Here is an 18,197-nt window from a genome sequence, read left to right on the forward strand (position 1 = left end):
TCTTGTAGTTGGCCACCAAGTTTGCACACATCTCAGGAGGGATTTTGTCCCACTCCTCTTTGCAGATCTTCTCCAAGTCATTAAGGTTTCAAGGCTGACGTTTGGCAACTCAAACCTTCAGCTCCCTCCACAGATTTTCAATGGGATTAAGGTCTGGAGAATACCTAGGCCACTCCAGGACCTTAATGTGCTTCTTCTTGAGCCACTCCTTTGTTGACTTGGCCATGTGTTTTGGGTCATTGTCATGCTGGAATACCCATCCACGACCCATTTTCAATGCCCTGGCTGAGGGAAGGAGGTTCTCACCCAAGATTTGACGATACATGGCCCCGTCCATCGTCCCTTTGATGCAGTGAAGTTGTCCTGTCCCCTTAGCAGAAAAACACCCCTAAAGCATAATGTTTCCACCTCCATGTTTGACGGTGGGGATGGTGTTCTTGGGGTCATAGGTAGCATTCCTCCTCCTCCAAACACGGCGAGTTGAGTTGATGCCAAAGAGCTCCATTTTGGTCTCATCTGACCACAACACTTTCACCCAGTTCTCCTCTGAATCATTCAGATGTTCATTGGCAAACTTCAGACAGGCATGTATATGTGCTTTCTTGAGCAGGGGGACCTTGTGGGCGCTGCAGGATTTTAGTCCTTCACGGCGTAGTGTATTACCAATTGTTTTCTTGGTGACTATGGTCCCAGCTGCCTTGAGATCATTGACAAGATCCTCCCTTGTAGTTCTGGGCTGATTCCTCACCGTTCTCATGATCATTGCAACTCCACGAGGTGAGATCTTGCATGGAGCCCCAGGCCGAGGGAGATTGACAGTTATTTTGTGTTTCTTCCATTTGCGAATAATCGCACCAACTGTTGTCACCTTCTCACCAAGCTGCTTGGTGATGGTCATGTAGCCCATTCCAGCCTTGCGTAGGTCTACAATCTTGTCCCTGACATCCTTGGAGAGCTCTTTGGTCTTGGCCATGGTGGAGAGTTTGGAATCTGATTTGATGGATTGCTTCTGTGGACAGGTGTCTTTTATACAGGTAACAAACTGAGATTAGGAGCACTCCCTTTAAGAGTGTGCTCCTAATCTCAGCTCGTTACCTGTATAAAAGACACCTGGGAGCCAGAAATCTTTCTGATTGAGAGGTGGTCAAATACTTATTTCCCTCATTAAAATGCAAATCAATTTATAACATTTTTGACATGCGTTTTTCTGGATTTTTGTTGTTGTTATTCTGTCTCTCACTGTTCAAATAAACCTACCATTAAAATTATAGACTGATCACGTCTTTGTCAGTGGGCAAACGTACAAAATCAGCAGGGGATCAAATATTTTTTTCCCTCACTGTATGGAAGAAGGTATTCTGGTCAGATGAGACTAAAATTGTGCTTTTTGGCCATCAAGGAAAACGCTATGTCTGGTGCAAACCCAACACCTCTCATCACCCCAAGATGATCCATGGTGGTGGCAGCATCATGCTGTGGGGATGTTTTTCATCGGCAGGGACTGGGAAACTGGTCAGAATTGAAGGAATGATGGATGGTGCTAAATACATGGAAATTCTTGAGGGAAACCTGTTTCAGTCTTCCAGAGATTTGAGACTGGGATGGAGGTTCACCTTCCAGCAGGACAATGACCCTAAGCAAAAATCCCAGTGGCTAGACGTGCCAAGCTTATAGAGACATACCCCAAGAGACTAGCAGCTGTAATTGCTGCAAATGGTGACTCTACAAAGTATTGACTTTGCAAGCTCAAGTTTTCTTATTTCTTGTTTGTTTCACAATAAGAAATATTTTGCATCTTGAAAGTGGTAGGCATGTTGTGTAAATCAAATGATACCAACCCCCAAAAAATCAATTTTAATTCCAGGTTGTAAGGCAACAAAATAGGAAAAATGCCAAGGGGGAGAATACTTTCGCAAGCCACTGTACTGTCTTTGTCCATACAGCCAGCTGGATTAACCACTTATGGTGTGATTGTGATAACATACAGGAACTCAAGTCCTTTGTTCACCCTACCTAGAATACCTCACAATGAAATGCCGACCGTATTACCTCCCAAGAGAATTCTCTTCGGTTATTGTCACAGCCGTGTATATTCTCCCTCAAGTCGATACCACGACGGCCCTCAAAGAATCTCACTGGACTTTATGCAAACTGGAAACCACATATCCTGAGGCCGTATTTATTGTAGCTGGGGATTTTAACAAAGCAAATTTGAGGAAAATGCTACCAAAGTTCTATCAACACATTGACTGTTGTACTATTGCTAAAACACTCGACCACTGCTACTCCAACTTCCGGGATGCCTACAAGGCCCTACCCCGCCCTCCCTTAGGCAAATCTGATCACTACTTTATTTTGCTCCTCCCTTCCTATAGGCAGAAACTCAAAAAGAAAGTACCCATGCTAAGGACTATTCAACGCTGGTCTGACCAATTGGAATCCACGCTTTAAGATTGGTTTGATCACGCAAACTGGGATATGTTCCGGGAAGCCTCCGAGAATAACATTGACGAATACACGGATACGGTGAATGAGTTTATTAGGATGTGTATAGGAGATGTTATAACCACTGTGACTATTAAAACCTACTGAAAGTGTGAACCACTGCATTTAACCATGGCAAGGTGACTGGGAATATGGCCAAATACAAACAGTGTAGTTATTCCCTCCATAAGGCAATCAAACAGGCAAAACATCAGAATAGAGACAAAGTGGAGTCGCAATTCAACGCTCAGACACGAGACGTATGTGGCAGGGTCTACAGACAATCACGGACTACAAAGGGAAAACCAGCCACGTCGCGGACACCGACATCTTGCTTCCGGACAAGCTAAACACCTTCTTCGCACGCTTTGAGGATAACACAGTGCCACCGACACGGCTCTCCTTCTCCGTGGCCGATGTGAGTAAGACATTTAAGCGTATTAACCCTCGCAAGGCTGCCGGCCCAGATGGCATCCCTAGCCACGTCCTCAGAGCTTGCGCAGACCAGCTGAATGGAGTGTTTACGGACATATTCAATCTCTCCCTATCCCAGTCTGCTGTCCCCACTTAGTTAAAGATGTCCACCATTGTTCCTGTACCCAAGAAAGCAAAGGTAACTCAACTAAATGACTATCGCCCCGTAGCACTCACTTCTGTCATAATGAAGTGCTTTGAGAGGCTAGTTAAGGATCATATCACCTCTACCTTACCTGACACCCTAGACCCACTTCAATTTGCTTACCGTCCTAATAGATCCACAGATGATGCAATCGCCATCGCACTGCACACTGCCCTATCCCATCTGGACAATAGGAATACCTATGTAAGAATGCTGTTCATTGACTATAGCTCAGCATTCAACACCATAGTACCCTCCAAGCTCATCATTAAGCTCAGGGCACTGGGTCTGAACCCCGCCCTGTGCAACTGGGTCCTGGACTTCCTGACGGGCCGCCCCCAAGTGGTGAAGGTAGGAAACAACACCTCCATTTCACTGATCCTCAACACAGGGGCCCCACAAGGGTTCGTGCTCAGCCCCCTCCTGTAATCCCTGTCCACCCATGACTGTGTGGCCACACACGCCTCCAACTCAATCATCAAGTTTGCAGACGACACAACAGTAGTAGTCCTGATTACCAACAATGACGAGACAGCCTACAGAGAGAAAGTGAAGGCCCTGGGAGTGTGGTGCCAGGAAAATAACCTCTTCCTCAATGTCGACAAAACAAAGGAGCTGATCGTGGACTTCAGGAAACAGCAGAGGGAGCACGCCCCTATCCACATCGACGGGACCGCTGTGGAGCAGGTGGAAAGCTTAAAGTTCCTTGCCGTACACATCACTGACAATCTGAAAGGGTTCACCCACACAGACAGTGTGGTGAAGAAGGCGCAACAGCGCCTCTTCAACCTCAGGAGGCTGAAGAAATTTGGCTTGGCACCTAAAACCCTCACAAACTTTTACAGATGCACAATTGAGGGTCATCCTGTCGGGCTGTATCACCGCCTGGTACGGCAACTGCACCGCCCGCAACCGCAGGGCTCTCCAGAGGGTGGTGCGGTCTGCCCAACGCATCACCGGGGGCAAACTACCTGCCCTCCAGGACACCTACAGCACCCGATGTCACAGGAAGGCCAAAAAGACAATCAAGGACAACAACCACCCGAGCCACTGCCTGTTCATCCCGCTATCATCCAGAAGGCGAGGTCAGTACAGGTGCATCAAAGCTGGGACCGAGAGACTGAAAAACAGCTTCTATCTCAAGGCCATCAGACTGTTAAATAGCCATCACTAGGCGGCTTCCACCCGGTTACGTAACCCTGCACCTTAGAGGCTGCTGCCCCATATACATAGACTTGAAATCACTGGCCACTTTAATAATGGAACACTAGTCACTCTAATAATGTTTACATATTTTTGCTTTACTCATCTCATATGTATATACTGTATTCTATTCTACTGTATTTTAGTCTATGCCACTCCGACATTGCTCATCCTAATATTTCTAATATTTATATATTCCTTAATTCCATTATTTTACTTTTAGGTTGTGTATTGTTGTGAATTGTTAGATATACTGCACTGTTGGAGCTAGAAACACAAGCATTTAGCTACACCCGCAATAACATCTGCTAAACATGTGTATGTGACAAATAAAATGTGATTTGATTTGATTTGGCATAGGTTCAAATCCGGCCTAACACCTTTTGACACAACCTCTATCTTTCCCACTGCAATACTCTCTCACTATCTGAACATAAAAATGGTATCCATGAGTTCATCTGACTCTGGGGAAGTAGATAAAGGGCTTCATTGCAAAAATCCCGAAGTATGCCTTTAAGCCTTTAGAACTTAACATTAAATGCTTTCCCAATAGAGTGTATTAAAAAAAATTAATTGCACAGGCAAGCACTGTTGAATCATTAAGCAGTTGAGTAGGCTCTTAGTGGAAAAGTACAGTGGCTCCTCCACAGTAATAGGATTGCATGGCAAGGAGATAATAACAAAGAAATAACCAAACAGAATGTCCAGACAAACTAGCTTTTGTCCATCATATGAAACCATCTTACAACTCCCACATGATCTCACATAGTGAGTTTCTCTCTCTATAGAAAAAGTAAGAAGGGCAGTTGATAGATAGAACTAGGTAGAAACTAGAAACCAATTAAAACATTCACAAGTACTTTAATCACACCTCATATCTGCTCAGAACGATGAACGATAAAAGCAGTTGGCAAAACCGGAACTTGTAAAAGCAAGGTTAAAATGCATCAGGCTTTTCTTTGTTCAGTAGCTCTTACCGAATATTTGAGACACTTTTATGTTGTTTTTTAATTTACCAGCTAGACTGTCTGGATCACTGACCCAACAGGAGCCATTGGGATTAGTGTCAGGAAGCCATTTTCTATTTCTCCTGATGATTTTGATATATTGCGTATGTATTTTATGCTCAAAAGTTTTTCATTTTTTTCAAATGGGAAATGACATAAAAACTACCCACTGGTTGAATCAACATTCATTCCACGTAATTTCAATGAAATTACATTGACCCAAAATGGAATAGACATTGAATTGAAGTCTGTGCCCACTGGGTATCCTCAGCATTCTGTACTAAAGACAACAGACTGCAGAACTGTATTTTCATACAAGAAGCAAAACTAATATCATAAATCAAAAACGTTGCACCACTGATCGCAAAAACCTCAAAAAAATTGGTGAAGCAAAAACATGTAAAGAGGTCAAAAGGAAACAAAAGTAGTAAATTGTATGAATTATGAAGTGATGGAACACAACCATGGCCTGTATACAAGCGCACATATGGAGTCAAGCAGGAGGAAGGTAGAGGTAAGATGTTTCAGAGCCATACGGAATGTTACCAGCAATCAGGCAGGAAATTGGGCCTTTTTTCATTGAGCACCAAATGGAAGAAAATGCACTGAAACAGGGAGGGACGACCTGAAATTGTCCAATAAGAAACACACATTTTTGTTTAACATTGCAAAACGTTTTTCAACGTTTTCCATTGCCTGACCCTAATGAACACGACACAGATTGTTTTTCTCAAACTCATTCATTCGCACTGAAGAGTGTGGGTAAAAGTGGTTTATATTCCACACTAATTTACACCTTGACATGGTAAACAGAAACACACTGTGGCTCAGTGTGTATATCCTTACAGTTAGCAGCGAGGTGAAGACATGCACTGTCTAGATGCTATAAAGATCTACATACTGAGCTGTATCGTGATGTTTGAAGCAGGGATTAACCTAGCAATCGAAAAGTTAAAAGACTTTAAGGAATTTTGTGGACAATGATTTTTGTATTTGGGATGTTTGGGGGCCGTCTCCAAAAGGGAGCTGATTGTGGCCAAAAGTGTATAAAGCCCATGGGTATGTAAACAGTCGGTTCAATCTGTACATAGGAAATGCAGGATTGGATCTTATTTAATTTCTCACCGTCACAGTTGCTCTGTGACCTTACACTCTGTCTGTTCAGGGCGGAGAAACCGCTTCGAGATACATTGCAGACTGTTCTGGCTTCGATCCAAAAGTATCTGCCTCCTTGAGTAGGTATTATTTCAAGAGTGGTGTGAAAAAAAGTTAAACGATCCAGCAGCCATTTTTCAGGAGAAACTTGACTGACTGGCTGGCTCACTGATTTTTCATTTAATTTGGTAGGGTTACATGCACTAAAATGAAGGGCGAAATACGATACAACCCTCCTAAAAGTGTGCTAAGACAAGATCCTTGTTTTTGTTTCAGGTTTTACAAATATTCAAAGGCCAACTTCATGAGACTTGTATTCACTTTTAGAGATGTCACAGAAACTGAGGTTACTATGTATGGGATATGAATGTTTTAAGTAGGCACCCTTCAAGTCAAGTTTTGAATGTCAGGACTTGAGATCTAAATCAAATCACATTTTATTTGCCACATGCTTCATAAACAACAGCTGTAGATCTCTATAGCATCTAGACGGTGTATGTCTAACAGTGAAATGCTTACTTACAGGCCCTTCTAAACATTTTAGAAAAAAAGAACACAAGGAATAAATACACAATGTATACGTGCTCCACCAGATCTCATGTCCTGACTTTCAAAACTTTACTTGAAGGGTGCCTACTTCATCACACATTAATAACCCATACATACCACATTCATTAGCAGTTTCATACGTGCTTATGTGAATTTGTGCCAACAACCAGTTAACCAAGTTTATATTTTTGTTATGTTGTGCCATTGTTGCCTTGCAGTTGTTGCTTATGAATGCTGGTATGTATGGTTTATAAATGTGTTATGAAGTACATAAGTAGGTGTGTAGGTACCCGTCAAGTTAAGTGTTCCCAAATATTCACTTTTATGGCTTTTAGTCTAGTATCCAGTTTATTAACTTGTAATTAATCTCAACAATTGTCCACATAATGAAGCTTCAGACTAAGCAAATGTTCAGTAAGAACAGGAATACACGGTAACAGCATTGGGTAGAAGACAAAGAAGGCAGCTGAGCACAAAATGATAAATCTGCAAGATCGTTAAATTCCATCTAGCCGTTTCACAGGTGTCATGTTTCAACCCTTGAAGAAGCCGGAAGAAAGAGCGAGAGGAACTTCAACATCTAACACAGCACTGCTGCTTTGAATTCATCATTAGAGCGTTTCAGTATAATGTGGGTATGTAGACTGTGTTTATTGTGGTAACACTATTAACATCATGATTAGGCTATTATATTTGATGCCCTTAATGAGAAATGCAGACAGTCGAGGGACTATGGGAGTAGCCGGCAAAGCAGAGGTATTCAATAATGAATTCATGAGGTTGTATTCACAGAGGCTCAACATGTTTTGCTCATGATACAGTTAGTTCACAGTATCCTCAATAAGTTGTGACATCTAGTGACTGGTGCGTTGAAAGAGTATATCAGGTGTTTGAGATTTTCTTTAAATGATCACTGATGATCGTTTAATCAGCAACTTTACAAGAAGTACCCTCGCAAAATAGTTATACCAATAAAATGATATGAATTAAACCCTCTTTAGTGAAGTGTGTTGACACTGTCTTACCTCTCCTGGGGGTTTCAATTGTTCTCTTCTATGAGACATATCTATCAAAAAATGCTTCCATTATTCAAATGGTGGTCCTCTGTAGCTCAGCTGGTAGAGCACGGCGCTTGTAACGCCAAGGTAGTGGGTTCGATCCCCGGGACCACCCATACACAAAAATGTATGCACGCATGACTGTAAGTCGCTTTGGATAAAAGCGTCTGCTAAATGGCATATTATATTATATTATATAAATGGCCATTGACCATGTCAGCACTCAGTCCCACAGACCTGCCACAAGTGTAGAATAAAGTTGTCCCTCAGTGCTGGCCTGGAGTCAGTTTTACTTTCTCACAGTTTGAATTCTTCAGCTTCAGATTTGCATAGGGGAAATAAGCGTAGTGGATCCCAGATCTGCACTAGGGGGCAACTTCTACCAGTAATGTGTTAATGTCATTAGTGACACATCAGGTAGCCTTGGACCTGATACAATGCATTCACTTTTTCCCCATTTTATTTAGTTACAGCCTGAATTTAAAATAGATTCATTTGTATGTGTCACTGGCCTACACACACTACCCCATAATGTTAAAGTGGAATTATGTTTTTTGACATTTTTACACATTTATAAAAAATTCAAAGCTGAAATGTCTTGAGTCAATAAGTATTCAACCCCTTTGTTATGGCAAGCATAAATAAAATGCGCTTAACAAGTCACATAATAACTTGCATGGACTCACAGACATTGAATATCCCTTTGAGCATGGTGAAGTTATTAATTACACTTTGGATGGCGTATCAATACACCCAGTCACTACAAAGATACAGTTGCCAGAGAGGAAGGAAATCGCTCAGGGATTACACCATGAGGCCAATGGTGACTTTAAAACAGTTACAGCGTTTAATGGCTGTGATAGAAGAAAATGAAGGATGGAACAACATTGTAGTTACTCCACAATACTAACCTAATTGACAAAGTGAAAAGAAGGAAGCCTGTACGAAATAAAATATTGCATCCTATTTGCAACAAGGCACTAAAGTAATACTGTAAAAAATATGGCAAAGCAATAAACTTTTTGTCCTGAATAGAAAGTATTATGTTTGTGGAAAATCCAATACAACACATTACTGAGTACCACTCTCCATATTTTCAAGCATAGTGGTGGCTGCATCACTGGGGAGTTTTTCAGGAAAAAAAATAAACGGAATGGAGCTAAGCACATGCAAAATGCTAGAGGAAAAACTGGTTCAGTCTGCTATCCACCAGACACTGGGAGATGACCTTTCAGCAGGACAATAAGCTAAAACACAAGGCCAAATCTACACTGGAGCTGCTTAGCAAGAACACATTGAATGTTCCTGTGCGGTCGATTTACAGTTTTGACTTAAATCTGATTGGAAAGACTTGAAAATGGTTATCTTGCAATGATCAACAACCAATTTGACAGATCTTGAAGAATTTTTAAAAGAATAATGGGCAAATATTGTACAATCCAGCTGTGCAAAGCTATTAGAGACTTACCCAGAAAGACACACAGATGTTATCGCTGCCAAAGGTAATATAACATGCATTGACTCAGGGGTGTGAATACTTATGTAAATGCAATATTTCTGTATTAAATTTTCAATAAATTTGCCAACATTTCTAAAAACATGTTTTCACTTTGTCATGATGGGGTATTGTGTGTAATCCATTTGAATCAATGTTGTATTCCGGCTGTAACACAACAAAATGTGGAATAAATCATGGGGTAGCAATATTTTCTGAAGACAAAGTAGGTGGAAAGTGAAGTCTGCCCGAGCAACCTTGAAACAAGTCTGCCCACAACACAGCAGTTAAAATAAACACAAGCCCATTCAACCGATAGTGCTGATAGACATTGAACCGTCTGACTCTGCTGTGTCAAGACCGACTGGCCACTGGATAAGGTTGTAGGCTACTAAAAGTGGGCCATGGGAGTCTACAGGAAAACCTACTTATCTTACCAATCGATTGCAATTTACAATACAATGGCCAGTGTTGAGTGCCGTCTATCACCACTAAATGAATAAGCACTCAACCTTGAAGCCAGTCAGTGCTTTGACTTTTGCAATAAATGAATATCATGACCGAAAAGGATATATCTATATGTATCTACCTTTAACTACTATCAAGGGGGAAATTATCTAATCTACATTTTCTGCACAACCTTTGTTGGTTGGAAGCAAGTTTACTTCCTTGTCAAATGCCCTTTTCCTTAAAGACTGGGGGCTTTGTTTCATGCAGAGATTAACTGAGAGATATAAAGGCAGGCAGGCCGATATTTGAGACTACTATGTGTGAGCCTGCCTGCTTCTGGCAATGAGAAATATTCACTGTTTTTCAGAGTTTCTAGATCCTTGGCGATCGTCCTGTTGTCATGCAACCAGGATATCAACTTACTGTTGCTTCTACTTGTTTGCCTACTTTGGTTGGTTATGGTAATTATCATGCTTTTTCTACCTGAGGGGGAAATGGGTTTTGAAGCAAACAAATATTCAGCCACACCGACGCCAATAAACAAACACATCATACGTAATGATAGCTAGATGGTGAAGTCAACTTTCCCAACTGTAGGTGGTGGTGCAATAACCTCTTGGGGCAAAGTGACATTCAGGTGTGACTCAACATCAACACTTTCTCAGGTGGCGCCAAACCTGCATCATCAAGAGGGAGTGGTGTTCTCTTCCTCATACAGGTTTCACAGATCAACTGTCATTGTGGACCCCAGGATGAGTAGCTGATGCTTTTGCAGCGGCTAATGGGGATCATAAAAAATACCACTATTGTGTGTACACTGTGGTTTCGACACAGTATTTCCCTGACTCACACACAGCAAATTGGCTAGTCTTACCTAGTGTTGATTTTTCAATGTACATTTTTTGGTGTTAACTCTTTAAGTGTTAAATTAACACTCATTAGTCAAAAAGAACCTCAGAGTTGGTGTTAATAACCCGTGTTAAACCAAAACCACGCCATTATTATCATATTTCCCAGCATGCTCTATTGCAGGTTGTGTTTTAGAATTGTTTGTTTCAATATCTATGTTTTTGCATGTACATTGATTGATTAATTAATCATATGATACTCAAATATAACTAACATAAATGTTTCTAAACTAATCCAATCTGTTACTTGGAAATGGTTTTTCCATTTTAGATGGTTTAGGTAGTCTCATATCTTAGCCTTTTCAACCTGGCAGTCATTCTGAATGTAGGCTGCGGGTGAATAACAATGTTGGATATCCTCACTCTGCCTGGATTCCAATAGGAATTACACATCACTTTGCAAGTCATCATAATGTGACTCGCAGCCCTGAAAACCACGAGTTTCAGGCCACTGTATTAGCCTCATCAAATACTTAATTTAATGTAATTTTAATTATAACATATTCACTTAGGTGAAGGCCACCAGACTGAAAATGGATGAATGCAACAACCATGTCTCTATTACTACCAAATACAGTCATGGGTGGTAACGCTACACTGAACAAAGAGTTGCAGTTAGTTTCAGAATGGGTGGCAAGGAATAAGTTAGTCCTAAATATTTCCTAAACTAAAAGCATTGTTTTTGGGTCAAATCACTCACTAAACCCTAAACCTCAACTACATCTCGTAATGAATAAGTTGAGGTGACTAAACTGCTTGGAGTAACCCTGGATTGTAAACTGTAATGGTCAAAGCATATTGATACAACAGTAGCTAAGATGGGGAGAAGTATGTTCAAAATTAAACGCTGCTCTGCCTTCTTAACAACACTTTCAACAAGGCAGGTCCTACAGGCCCTAGTTTTGTCGCACCTAGACTACTGTTCAGTAGTGTGGTCAGGGGCCACAAAGAGGGACTTGGGAAAATTGCAGTTGGCTCAGAACAGGGCAGCACGGATGGCCCTTAAAAGTACACGGAGAACTAACATTAATAACATGCATGTCAATCTCTCCTGGCTCAGAGTGGAAGAGAGATTGACTTCATCACTGCTTGTTTTTGTAAGAGGTGTTGACAAGCTGAATGTACCGAGCTGTCGGACACCCATGCATACCCCACAAGACATGCCACCAGAGGTCTCTTCACAGTCCCCAAGTCCAGAACAGACTATGGGAGGCGCACAGTACTACATAGAGCCATGACTACATGGAACTCTATTCCACATCAGGTAACTGATGCAAGCAGTAGAATCAGATAAAAAAAACAGGTAAAAATACACCTTATGGAACAACAGGGACTGTGAAGAGACACACACAAAGGTATAGACACACGCATACGCACACATTGTGATATTGTTGTATGGTGGTATTAAACATTTTGCATTGTAGATATGTAGTGGTGTTATAATGTTATATGATGTACTGTTTTATATTTTGTTTTATATGTAATGTAAGTGTTTTAATAAGTTTGGACCCCAGGAAGAGTAGCTGCTGCCTTGACAGCAGCTAATGGGGATCCCTAATAAATACAAAAATACAAATAAAGGAGATTTTTTTCAAACCCCTGTACTCAGCACCCCCTACTCAAAACATCTTCCCGGGGCTATGGACCAGTATAGACACTGGACCAGTGTTGATTTTAACACCATCAGTGTTGATTTAACACTGGATAATTTTCTGTGCAAGTAAAATTTACAAACATTTTGTGTTTTATCCCATGTTTTATACCATTTAATATCTCTGTTTTTATGAAGTGGATAAATATAAAGCATTTAGCTAATAGCAACTGGGGGATAACAATAATGAAAATATTGAAAGGTATAAAGCATTATCAGTTCTTTAATGAACATTATTAAACTGTAATAACAAGCCTTTACAGTAGTGGGCTTAGTAATGAGGATCATACTGTTTGGGTTTTCTATAGGCTATAAATAGGCATGCCTATTGTCAAATCAACAAGTGGCAATTGTCGGCTAATTACAGTTTCCCTTTACTCAAGTGGTGTAGGTTGAACCATATTCTATTGCTTCTATTATTAGCTTTCGCAGGACGTCTTCTTGGAGGAAACATGAAAAAACGAAGGTACGGAAATGCCAGAGATCTACTTGGAAAAGGTCCAAACCCTGTTTTATCCAGAAGCATTTGACACAGCCTAAATCTATGAGCTAGCGTTACCGACCCACTGTCTGATGAACTCTCTCACATTATTGCAATATCAGGAACGATGTTACAGAAATAAGGCAAATTGCTATTCATTTGTATTCCTTCGAGCCCGTACAAGTCTATTGCCTATTGGCTACATGGCATCAACTTCAGCAAAACACAACAACTTTAAAGTTGTTTCCCATCACTTTCTTTAAATATCATTCTTACTACAGACTTGTTATAACCAACTTGTAACTCAATGATGCGTTTTTATTAGAACAAAGTTTTAATAGCTAACTTACCTCCGTGAAAAAATTATCCATCTTCCTTAAATTAATCCACAACGATCTCTGTATGCAAATCGCGCATCCAAAACATGTGTTTTGATGTACAGGGCAAAGGCATCTTCTTTAGTCCATGATCAGAAATACATCTCTTCCAATAGTTCTCGGTACAGGGAGAACGGGAATCAATTCTTCTGCCTTTGTTTCATAGATTACATCTCCAGCACAATCACCATATGTCATTTAAAATATTTTTTAAAAAAACAGTCCTCCGCTATTGGAGAAAAACGGGACTCAGTATTGAGGGAGAGCAAATGCTGTTCGCCTGGACACTTTGACTGCCGGTCATACACACATTGGTAAATAGTCCAACTTGCTTAAGTAAAGTATTTGTGGCGACTGGCGAGCCAAGTTTGGAGTGACTCCATCCGTAGATACTGTAGCTCCACCCAGCACTGGTTTGAATGGTAAAGTAACTCTCATCCCAGGATTGCCTCTCTTACCCCGCCTGCAGTCCAAAGTAGCCTAACATTTGAAACCTGACTGCGGACTACCGCTGGAGCTTCTCAAACAGTGTGAAAGAAAACAAGTCTGAAAAAGTAACAGCCTATATCAATTGAGTTTCTATATCAGTAGGCAATAGGCATATGAACAAAACATGTATTCCATCGCGTGTAATCAAATAATGGAGTGTGCAGCTCACAATCATCTTATGAAACTGACATAGGCCTACCCCACTGGGCACACACCGCTTGAATGACCATTGTTTCCACGTGATTTCAATGAAATTATGTTGAATCAACATTGAATTGAAGTATGTGCCCAGTAGGACATTGTAATATGGTGTAATTGCAGACCACGATTTGGGGCGTTTCTTGATGTGGCCTTTCCTTGATATCAGGAAACGCCCATTGATGCCTGCCATTGGTCAGTCCATTGATATCAGGAAACGCCCATTGGTGCCTGCCATTGGTCAGTTCATTGATAACTGCCAGTGATGAGTTCCTGCAATGTCCCACGCTGTTTATATCAAGGAAGCATTTGTTATATTTAAAGGAATGCTTTAGATATGATAAGAATTGCATTTCCTCTGGAAAAGTGAGAGGCTAATAACTCTTGTGCCTTTCAGCTATCCTCAGCTAGAAACATCACAATCTTAAAACATGATCCCTACTGTATTATAGTTGTGTCTATATTAGGTTTTGATTGGCCAATGCATGTTAAAGTGAGTTTTTCCCCTCCTCTTTTCTCCGTCAATATTCCTGAATAACATTTGGGATCTCAGCTGAGAATTCCATTCCCTAAATGGTTACCAGATGGCGCCGCGACTGTTCGCTAGTTGTCTTGCAAAAATAGGTTTTCAAATAAGCATTATCCAATACGCAGTTTTTGAAATGACTTCCAAGAAATTCCACAAATTTGTGAACAGTGACTTCAATAACAGAAAGATTAATTATTACCACTTCCTTCCGTTTGAATATTCGAGAAAGGTGTTGTTGATTTAATTAAAACTGGTAGAGCACGGCGCTTGTAACGCCAAGGTAGTGGGTTCGATCCCCGGGACCACCCATACACAAAAATGTATGCACGCATGACTGTAAGTCGCTTTGGATAAAAGCGTCTGCTAAATGGCATATTATTATTATTATTATTATTATTATTATGAAGGAAAACTAACTAATAACATGGGGGCTAACAGGCTAATATTTCATTTTTGTTGAAGGAGAAACAGAAAAAGATAGACAGAATTAGGATCATACAGTCATACATTAAAAGTGAAAAATGCAGCATTAAAAACAATATTTTCTCTGATATCTTTTACAGCAAACAATGAAGGAAAGCTAACTAATAACAAGGGGGCTAACAGGCTAATATTTCATTTTTGTTGAAGGAGAAACAGAAAAAGATAGACAGAATTAGGATCATACAGTCATACATTAAAAGTGAAAAAATGCAGCATGTCCTTATTGGAGATCTATCTGTTCTAGGTACTGAGCTGTGAGGCAAAATTGAAACCTAGCCACTCTCTCATATCTTAGCAATAGTAGCTAGCTAGCTAACGTTACATCTCGACAACATTGACGCTCAATATAATTTTTTTCTCAGCCACATTCAAAATTGATTTCAAGCCAGATACAATTTTAATAAAGGCTATCTGTTTCGTTAGTTGACATTGTAACGTTAGTTGCTAGCTAGCCAGGCTCCTGGGTGCTCAGCATCGCATTAGTGGGAACCGAGACTGTTCCCAGGGAAGGCCTGGTTCTAGCTAGTTAGATATGTTTGCGTCGCGTCAGGACAATTGTATCATTTTGGCTAACTCTAACCCTTTTCCTAACCTTAACCTAATTCTCCTAACCTGCCACGTTAATTCTCTTAACTTGCTGCTTAAGTTCTCCTAACCTGCTACGAAAAGTCACTTCTGCTAGTTGAAACCGGAGAACAATCTTGGTTTCCACTAATGCGATACAACCCCAGGTGCACGTCTCGTCCGATCAGCCCACCTATAGCACAAGTTGGCTAGCTAACTCGTTGTACCTTGACAACGTTGACCCTCAACATACTTCTTTAGTTCAATTATCTCAGCCATATTCACAATTAAATTCAAGGCAGATTAACTATCTAACAGGGATGAGCTCAGATTAGCTACAAACGTTAATTTTGTTGCATTAAATCAACCTCCTCACCGTAGCTAGCTAGTTAGCTATGTTAGCTAATCAAACCAATGCTCAAATGACATAAAATAGCATAATGCCACAACTGTTTTATCAAACAGAAGTAGAACGATATAGCTACAGTTGAAGTCGGAAGTTTACATACACCTTAGCCAAATACATTTAAACTTAGTTTTTCACAATTTCTGACATTTAATCCTAGTAAACATTCCCTGTCTTAGGTCAGTTAGGATCACCACTTTATTTTAAGAATGTGAAATGTCAGAATAATAGTAGAGAGAATGATTTATTTCAGCTTTTATTTATTTTATCACATTCCCAGTGGGTCAGAAGTTTACATACACTCAAATAGTATTTGGTAGCATTGCCTTTAAATTGTTTAACTTGGGTCAAACGTTTTGAGTAGCCTTCCACAAGCTTCCCACAATAAATTGGGTCAATTTTGGCCCATTCCTCCTGACAGAGCTGGTGTAACTAAGGTCAGGTTTGTAGGCCTCCTTGCTCGCACACGCTTTTTCAGTTCTATAGGATTGAGGTCAGGACTTTGTGATGGCCACACCAATACCTTGACTTTGTTGTCCGGAGACACTTGAAACCCCACCTCTTTAAGGAATACCTGGGATAGGATAAAGTAATCCTTCTACCCCCCTTACCCCACCCCAAAGAGAAAAATAAAAAAATAAAAAATAAAAATAAAAAAAATAAAAAATAAAAAAATAACATATTGTAAAGTGGTTATCCCACTGGCTATAAGGTGAATGCACCAATTTGTAAGTCGCTCTGGATAAGAGCGTCTGCTAAATGACGTAAATGTAAATGTAAATGTTGTCCTTAAGCCATTTTGCCACAACTTTGGAAGTATGCTTGGGGTCATTGTCCATTTGGAAGACCCATTTGCGACCAAGATTTAACTTCCTGACTGATGTCTTGAGATGTTGCTTCAATATATCCACATAATTTTCCTTCCTCATGATGCCATCTATTTTGTGAAGTGCACCAGTCCCTCCTGCAGCAAAGCACCCCGACAGCATGACGCTGCCACCCCCGTGCTTCACAGTTGGGATGGTGTTCTTCGGCTTGCAAGCAACCCCCTTTTTCCTCTAAACATAACGATGGTCATTATGGCCAAACAGTTCTATTTTTGTTTCATCAGACCAGAGGACATTTCTCCAAAAAGTATGATCTTTGTCCCCATTTGCAGTTGCAAACCGTAGTCTGGCTTTTTTATGGCGGTTTTGGAGCAGTGGCTTCTTCCTTGCTGAGCGGCCTTTCAGGTTATGTCGATATAGGACTGGTTTTACTGTGGATATATATACTTTTGTACCTGTTTCCTCCAGCATCTTCACAAGTTCCTTTGCTGTTGTTCTAGGATTGATTTGCACTTTTTGCACCAAAGTACGTTCATCTCCAGGAGATAGAACGCATCTCCTTCCTGAGCGGTATGACGGCTGCGCGGTCCCATGGTGTTTATACTTGCGTACTATTGTTTCTACAGATGAACGTGGTACCTTCAGGCATTTGGAAATTGCTCCCAAAGATGTGGTGGTCTACACATCTTTTTCTGAGGTCTTGGCTGATTTCTTTTGATTTTCCCATGATGTCAAGCAAAAGAGGCGCTGAGTTTGAAGGTAGGCCTTGAAATATATCCACAGGTACACCTCCAACTGACTCAAATGATGTCAATTAGCCTATCAGAAGCTTCTAAAGCCATGACATCATTTTCTGGAATTTTCCAAGCTGTTTAAAGGCACAGTCAACTTAGTGTGTAAACTTCTGACCCACTGGAATTGTGATACAGTGAATTATAAGTGAAATAATCTGTCTGTAAACAATTGTTGGAATAATTACTTCTGTCATGCACAAAGTAGATGTCCTAACCGACTTGCCAAAACTATAGTTTGTTAACAAGACATTTATGGAGTGGTTGAAAAACAAGTTTTAATGACTCCAACCTAAGTGTATGTAAACTTCCGACTTCAACTGTCTGTCTATTCTTGCCTTGATCGTCGGGATTAGCTACTACTTTGGCCATATCTCCAGTAATATTTTGAGTCTCACCCCAAATAAATGTGTCCAGGCAATGTTGTTCAGCACTAAGATGGCTGTTGACTGATGTTGCAGCATCTTAGCCTG

At 40.6% G+C, this 18,197-nt stretch overlaps 1 protein-coding gene across 1 annotated transcript in view; it reads right to left on the minus strand.

Moving 5' to 3' along the window:
• Window positions 1-13,714, minus strand: part of myo10 (myosin X) — a 305,921-nt gene extending 292,207 nt beyond the window's left edge. The window contains exon 1 of the mRNA XM_084139801.1: window positions 13,411-13,714. Within this exon, the coding sequence (XP_083995927.1) occupies window positions 13,411-13,431 (21 nt within the window). The 5' untranslated portion in view covers window positions 13,432-13,714. The remainder of the gene's footprint in view (window positions 1-13,410) is intronic.
• Window positions 13,715-18,197: the final 4,483 nt, after the last annotated feature.

The sequence above is a fragment of the Coregonus lavaretus genome, assembly GCF_964263955.1.
Source record: "Coregonus lavaretus genome assembly, chromosome: 23".
NCBI lineage: Eukaryota > Metazoa > Chordata > Actinopteri > Salmoniformes > Salmonidae > Coregonus > Coregonus lavaretus.